The sequence below is a fragment of the Primulina eburnea genome, chromosome 6, assembly GCF_022965805.1.
Source record: "Primulina eburnea isolate SZY01 chromosome 6, ASM2296580v1, whole genome shotgun sequence".
In the NCBI taxonomy this organism is placed as follows: domain Eukaryota; kingdom Viridiplantae; phylum Streptophyta; class Magnoliopsida; order Lamiales; family Gesneriaceae; genus Primulina; species Primulina eburnea.
The window spans coordinates 1,371,653-1,379,966 of NC_133106.1; the positions used below are offsets into that span (position 1 = coordinate 1,371,653).

At 38.6% G+C, this 8,314-nt stretch overlaps 1 protein-coding gene and 1 non-coding gene across 2 annotated transcripts; one reads left to right on the forward strand and one right to left on the reverse strand.

Annotated features, from left to right (window-relative positions):
• Positions 1-1,840: 1,840 nt before the first annotated feature.
• Positions 1,841-2,161, reverse strand: LOC140833671 (uncharacterized). Its single transcript, XM_073197997.1, has one exon. The coding sequence runs from the start codon at positions 2,159-2,161 to the stop codon at positions 1,841-1,843; it is 321 nt and encodes a 106-aa protein (XP_073054098.1).
• A 1,114-nt stretch (positions 2,162-3,275) lies between these two features.
• On the forward strand, positions 3,276-3,383 carry LOC140835596 (small nucleolar RNA R71). Its single transcript, XR_012118919.1, has one exon. It is a non-coding gene; the product is annotated as a small nucleolar RNA R71 (small nucleolar RNA).
• The last annotated feature ends 4,931 nt before the right edge of the window (positions 3,384-8,314 follow it).

An 8,314-nucleotide genomic window follows, 5' to 3' on the forward strand; every position in this document is an offset into this window, starting at 1 on the left:
ATAATTCACAAGGTCGTCACCCCGAAGATGCAAAAGGGTTGTTCAAATAAGTTCCACAACCTTCATCAGAATAAGTTTACGAAAATAACAACTTTGATCAAATATTTGACACTCAAGAACAATAACGAGCAAATGCAAATGCAAATGCAAATGCATGGAGGTATACTATATCAAATCGAATATGGAGTGACGTTAATCATATTGACAATAACGAATCTTAGAGTTTTCATAAAAACTGCTTAAAATTTATCAAATTTCATATTGTTTTGATTAGTTATTTATCTATATTGATAAAAAATTTCGTTATATATATATTTATATATATATATATATATAATTTTTTATGTATGCTTATAAATTAAAAATTTATTGATTAATTATTTATGCATGTTGAATAGACCGGGGTAATGAAATTTTGATAGGCCCTTAAGTTTAAATTTAATTAATCAACAAATCATTTTTTCGATTTTAAGGACAACGCTAAACCCTAAAACCCTAAAACCTAAACCCCAAAACAGTTGCTATTAGCGACGGTAGCGACGGTTTTATGTAAACCGTCGCTATGATAGCGACGGGTTTTAAGAAACCGTCGCTTAATTTAATATGCGACGGTTTTAATGAAAACCGTCGCTATATAGCGACGGTTTAGTAAAAACCGTCGCGATATTCCCTTTTTTTATACCACTCCCGTGAACCACTTAAACGAGCCGAGCTCGAGCTCGAGCTCACGAGCCAGTTATCGAACATGTTCACGAGCTAACGAGCCGAACATAATTAATCTCAAGCTCGGCTCAACAAAATTGTCGAGCCCAAAATAAGGCTCGGGCTCGGCTCGATAAGATTAACGAACGAGCCCGAACGAGCTTTTTAATGAGCCGAGATCCGAAAAACTCGCGAACAGTTCGGCTCATTTACATCCGTAATGGGCATCATAGGAACGAGAAGAGGACGCACCAACCTTCCATTTCTTTCTAGGCGGCATGATTATGATTACTATCCATATAATCAACAATATAGACACAAATCCACCAACAAGTGCTTGAAATCTGAAAAGTATCCCCAAATAATAACACGTGAAAGAAACGGTACCTCTGATTGTAGATAATTAACCGGAGATGACGCTCGGCGGTAGCAAGTGGCGGCGGTGAGGGGTGGTGACGGCGGCGGCGTGCTGCTGGATGTGCGGCGGCGGCGGCGGTTGCTGTTGGTGGTTGGGTGAGTATTTGTTGAGGGAGGTGGTGTATTGTAGGAGTTTGGGAGAAATTTTGGCAAGGCTGGTGTTGGATTTGTGGAGGAGAGGATTTTGGAGAGGAGAGTGATGGAGGAGGTGGCTGCTTGTTGTGGGAGAAGAATTTTAGTTTGTAGAGTAGGGTTTGAGTGAATGGGTATAAGAGAATCGGGTTTTAAAAGGGGTAGGTACGCGGCGCGCGCGGTCGCGCATGAAGTGGCGCGGCCGCACGCGCCATTCTGGTGGCCTTCAATAATTGAGTGCGCGCGGTCGCGCGAGAAGTGGCGCGATAGCGCGCACCCTTCTGTCTTCCATCTTTGGTTTAGGGCGCGCGGTAGCGCGAGATGTTGCGTAGCCGCGCGCATGCTTCTGGTCTTGCCCACGGATCCCAGGCACGGTGGCGCGCATGCGTCTGTTCTTACCCTTTTTTTTAAATGAATAACCTGCAAAAATAAAACGATTCAAATTAATACGTAAATAGAGAAAATTAAAAATATTAACTAAGAAATTGAAATAAAATAATGAAGCAGAACGAATGCGAAAATAAATAAATGCGGGTTGCCTCCCACACAACGCTTGGTTTAACGTCATCAGCCCGACTACCAGTCCTGTTCAATTGGGTTCATGTGATATCCTGGATGCCTTGAGTTCTACTCTTTGACCATCAACCTCCATGGTCAGTTTTCCTTGTCTCAAATCAATGACGGCTCCAGCAGTAGCCAAAAATGATCGTCCTAAAATAGCACGAACATTCTGACTGTTCCCCATGTCAAGCACCACAAAATCTGCTAGAAGCCTTATTTTATCAATCTTAAGTTCAACATCTTCCACAATACCCAGCGGTGTCCTAACCGATTTATCTGTCATCTGCAAGCTTAGTCCTGTGGGCTTTATCCTACTCAATCCAAGTTTCTCGTAAAGGAAACTTGGCATTATGTTCACACTCGCTCATGAATCACAGATAGCTTTTTTCACTGATTGACTTCCAATTTTACATGGTACAACAAATTCCCCGGGGTCTTGTAGCTTCTGAGGAAGATTTCCTTTCCTGCCCTTATCATCTCCTCCAGTAAATACCACCTCTTCCTGCTCTGCAAACTGAATGTTAGAGCGTAGGTTCTTGAGATCTTCAAGACCTTTTTTCTTTTGAAACTCAGCCTTCAATTGTAAAAATCTTTGGGGGTAGGGAAGTAACGAAATATCAACGCATTGATCAAAATCGTAACTCTTACCTTTCTTACCTCGGTTCCTTTTGCTTGGAGTCGGCTGATCAACTTTCTCTTCTTTGCTTACCACTCCAATCTCCTCATGCTGCATAAAAATAGCATTCACCTCTCTCAGATTTGGGTCTGCATTCTTTTGCACTGCACCTGATGGTTGAGATGTGAGTTGCTTCGTTATTTGCCCAACTTGCGACTCCAGGATTTTCAAAGTAGCACCAATACTTGCCATGTGGGTTTCTAGGTTGTCAAGCCTAGACTCAGTCCTAGCCATTCTCTTGCCAGATTCAGCAACAAACGTTCCAACTAAATCCTCAAATGATGGCTTCCCTTCCCCATTTGATGTATTGAACCCCGGTGGAGGATTCAACACATTCTTATTGTTTGCATAAGAAAAATTTTCATGGTTTCTCAACCCAGGATGATAAGTATTAGGGGGAGGGTTAACTCGATATCCGCCAAACCCTCCAACATTTATGTTGTTGATATACTGAGCTTTTTCAAGAAAATGTGCTTCTTCAGCGACGGGCGATGGTCCCTCAGTATTTGATGTGCTCACTTTATTCATGGTTGCTATCTGTGTATTCAATGCTGATACTTGTGCAGTGAGTGATGTGATTGGATCCAACGCATAAATTCCAGCAGTCCTCTGTACTCCTGACCTCTCATACGGCCATTGGTAGCTGTTAATAGTCATTTGCTCAAGCAAGTCGTAGGCTTGATCAGGAGATTTGGCAAAGATCGTGCCACCTACCGCTTCATCCACTGTTGTCCGTGTTTGACCGTTCAACCCATTATATAACAGCTCAATCTGCACCTAGTCTTCAAAACCATGATTAGGGCACTTCCGTAACAACTCCTTGTACCTCTCCCATGCTTCATAAAGCTTCTCAAAGTCAGTTTGCCTGAAATTACTGATCTCAATCTTCAATTGTGCAGACTTCGCTGGGGGAAAATATTTAGAAAGAAATTTTGTCGCCAGCTCCTGTCATGTCGTGATGCTCCCCAGTGGCAATGTTTGGAGCCATCCTCTTGCTTGATCCCTGAGAGAAAAAGGAAACAAACGCAATCTAATAATGTCGTCAGGAACATTATTAATTTTTACCGTATCTGTGATTTCCAAGAAAGTTCTCAGGTGAACGTGATGATCTGAAGTAGCAGTTCCAGCGAACTGGTTTTGTTGAACCATATTGATCAGGGCAGGATTCAGCTCAAAATTGTTGGCATTTATGGTCCCCCGAGCAATACCAGAGTAATGATTGTTGATCACTGGTCGGAAGTGATCTCTGATAAGAATAGCCTCTGGCTGGGCGTGTCTGTCATTCTCTCTGTTCTCAGCCATTGCTTGGATCTCTTCTCTTCTTGCTTTTCTTAATCTTCTCGCAGTTCTTTCGATCTCCGGATAAAAAATAAGCAAGTCAGGGCTTTGCGATCTTAGCATGCACTGTCAAGCAGAAAAAAAATGAAAAACTCAATCAATATAAACTAAAATAAAAATAAAAGCTCTAAATTAAAATCTAGACTAATTGGTAACAATACTGATATAAATTCAAATTTGACACTCCCCGGCAACGGCGCCAAAAACTTGTTGCGTGTTTTCTTAAATGCTCGCAAGCGCACGATGTCAAATTATAGTAAAATGCAATTTTGAGTGCAAGTGTCGATCCCACGAGGAGTGTGTATAAAAAAATATATCAATGCTTGTAATTAAAATAGTTCAGACTTTATCTAGAAAATTCGTAAGAGAATTGGTTTGTTAAAAACAATTAAAATGCGAATAAACATTAAATCGAATTACCGACCGGAGAAATATCAGTGATAGAAATTATCTAGATGACTGATTTCACTAAGTTTCTACAATAATTCTCCTGGTTGCATTTAAATTCCTGAATTCCTATTATTTAATGGCCAAGAACACTTACGTATTTTATTCCCCCTTTCCCAAGTGACGAATAAATGCATCAATAAAACTTCGATTCAATTATTCCTAATACAAATCTAAGTTTAATTGATAAATGCAATCAATGTTCTTACCTAAGCCTCGCAAAAGTTATACGTCTTCCGAACGATATAAACATTCCACGATGTGCCTCTAGTGATCTATAATCCTAGTCCCTCTCCCGAGTTGTAGATTAATCACAACATACAATTTATGGCCATTAAATTGCAATGAAATAAGATTAGAGAACACAATTAAATAAAACGGAATCCAATCATAAAAATATCTACGTCAAATCATCGTAAAGACAAAGCTATGTCAACCTCTAGAATGGAAATTTAGTTCATCACGAAATCCAAGAGAAAACAAGACATGTTTGTGATTCTAGACATCGCCACGCAATAAAATAAAGAAACAAAGAAAAAGATAACAAATCCGAAGTGTCGTCTCTGTCCCCAGATCCGTCGCTCTTCGTCTTTGTAATCGATCTTCGCGTGTCTTGCCTTCTTCTCGCCTTCGCTCCGAGTCTTCTCCCTGTATTTTCGTGTGTTTTCTCTCCACGGCAGCTCACCCCGAGTATGACCTAATTCGCGCAATTTATAATATTCTAGACGCACGGCGCGCGCGGTGGCGCGAGAACTGGCGCGCGGGCTTCTAGTTGTTGGCTCTTACTTGCGATCGTGCGGTTGCGCGTGAAGTGGCGCGGCCGCGCGCGTCTCTCGGGTCTTCTGCTGCTTCCGTGTGCGCGTGGCTGCGCGTGATCTCGCGAGGGCGCGCGCGAGGTTCTGTCCGAGTGCTTCATTGCGCGCGTGGTAGCGCGAGATGCTGCGCGGTGGCGCGCGCCTCTCTGGTCGGTGACTTGAGTGTATGTGCGCAAGACTGCGCGTGAAGTGGCGCGGTCGCGCGCGCACCACTGGCCATGGGTGAGCTCTCGGTTGTGCAGTCCGTCGTTTTCTTAGTCCACTTGGTTTCGTGTCCACTATTTTCTCCAATCCTAGAATGACAACAAAAACAAACCAAAAACGCATAATTCTGTTCAAAACAAGCATAATTCAAAATGGATTCTAATATAAATTAAGTGCAAATCTTGCACTTATCATATGCTCTATCTAATACACATCATCAATAATTGTTTATTATAAATTAGTTTATTGAAATACTTGAGATATATGGAAAAGTTGCTCAGGCAATTTATCCAGAAAGAGTCGTGTATCCTTTCATATAGGAAACAGATATCTAAATACAAGACAAACTGATTCTACAGAGGTATAAAGTCTTATATTAGAATCAAGAAGACTATCTTTTCAAAGAGATAGAATTACAAGTTACATGTAGGGAAAAGCACATGTCCAAGAAACCTAACATTAGCCAAAAAGCTTTTCTACAATATGAAAGCTTAGATACCCAGAAGGGTGGAAGGAAGTAGAAATAGTATTTGATATTACAAAACAAGGGAATCAATTTCCTTGCAATACCATATACTATTTAACCTATGATAGGAACTTACCAAAGAATGATTAGATCGGAGAATTGGAAGTTCATATAAAAGGAATTCAAGGAAAATAACCAGATCGATTGGTTCTTGGACTGTAGTTTCTCGAGGAACATAAACATTGGAAACGTCTAGATTATGGAAGGAGTTTATGACAGATGATAGGATGTGGAAAATCCAATGACCACAAGCTCATTCTCGATATACATTCCAGTAGGAATGTTGTATGAACAATATAAGGTAGAATATTTTGCTGTTTATATTGATTCAGTTGTTGGAATCTGTATAGCAAAATGAGGAGTTTTTCCAAATAATTTGAAAGATGAATTACCAAAGATTGCTGGAAGAGATTTTTCTAGAAGAATCTTAATCTTATGTAAAGGATTAAGATGGAATAAATCGTAATTGGCGGTACTGTACAAACACCTTGGTACAAGGTAAAAACACCAACGATTTATTTTCATGATGACATTCTGCTAGGAAATAATTTCCTTCAAATTTTTAAGTCATATACGCAACAAATGAGACTAGACGATTAGTGTTCACTACACTTTGTGATCACAAAATCATAATCCAGAGACTAAGAGAGGCATTTTACAGAAAATTGTCAATCCAGTTTTGCAGCAAGCGTGGTAATGAAGGAAAACTTCTAAACCCAAAAATGAAGGATTCAAGACAGTTTGGAGAAACAATGCTCCAATTAAGAGCATATAAAGAACTTCAACCAGAAGAAATAGAATGACTTAAGATAGCTCTACATAAGAATGAGGTAGAGTTTGAATCTAAGGTATCATTGGAAGATGTCAAGAAAATGATAAAAGAAAATTACAATGACGATCCCTTGGCATGGTGGAACAAATATAAAATCAAAACTTGCCTTAAAATTAAGGAAGGAAAAGAGTATGAATTTGTTTGTTGCAAGCATATTCCAATGAATATAATTTATCAAAGGATATGCAGATTATAATTAAAGAAAATTTTGACCTTGTTTTAATCAAAGCAGGAATTTCACCATACAGCAGCCCAGGATTCCTGGTAAGAAATCATGATGAAATAAAAAGGAACAAATCTAGACTAGTTATTAATTATCAAGAAATTAATAAGATTCTAGAGTTTGATGGATACTTCACACCTAGCATCTAATTAGTTGCATGAGCAATGCAAAGATCTCCAAATTTGATTGTAAGTCCGGATTTTATCAGATTCGGATGGAGGAAGAAATCAAGAAATTCACAGCTTTCTCCACACCACAAGGACACTATATTTAGGAGGTATTACCAATTTGATTGGCTAACTCACCACAGTTATTTCAAAGGAAAATGGATAACCTATTTAAAGATTATTTCAAATTTATGTTTGTCTATATTGATGATGTTTTAATCGCATCTAAAAATATGGAAGGACATATAAAGCATTTAGAGATTTTCTCTGATGTTTGGAAGAAAGAATGACTAGTTTTATTTGAAAAGAAAGCAATCATTGCTAAAAGAAAGATTGAATTTCTAGGAATAGAAATCGATGAGTCTGGAATAATTTTGCAGGATCATATAGTAGAAAAAGTGCAAAATTTTCCAAATGAACTAAAAAAAAGAAACAACTTCAAAGTTTTCTAGGAGTTATTAATTTTTCTGGAATGTTTATTAAAAATCTAGCAAAACATAGGAAAATGTTTAGTCTATTATTAAAGAAAGATGCAAGATTTTTATGGACAAAAGAACACACAGAAGGACTTGTCCATTTTTTAAAGGAGATATGTAAAAAACTTCCAAAAATATCTTTTCCTCAAGACGAAGATGATCTGATATTATATACAGATGTAATTGATCATTGGTGGGTGGCAGTCCTAACAAAGCTCATTCTAGAAGGAGAAAATCCATGCAGATATTACAGTGGACTATTCAGATGCAGAAGCCATAAGATGTCATATCAACGAAAAGAAATTATATGCAGTAAAGAGGGCTTTTCAAAACTTGCCATTATTCTTACCCGCAAAGAAATTTATTTTAAAAGTTGATAATACACAGGTAAAAGCTTTCTTAATTAATAGAATTGATTCTAAACCTGAGAAGGCCAGATTATTAAGATGGCAAGCACTATGTCAGAATTATATTTTTGATATTGTGATAATTAAATCTCATGAAAATATTCTTGCAGATTTTCAACAAGAGATGGACAACGGTGATATCGATGTCATCATCAAGATGCAGAGACATTTGAGAGAACACCTTGAAATGCTTCAAAACGAGTTTAAAAAGCTGGTCTTCAATGCAAAATTTGCAGGAAGACTACAACAAGCCGATAAGATAATTTTATCTGATTGAATCACAAGATGTTTACAAGCTTATACTCAGTTATGGTCTGTAATACAAAGTCCTGTCCTCCAAGGCATTCAGAAACCACTAGTTTTCCGAATGGATAGTTTTCGAGTACAGGAC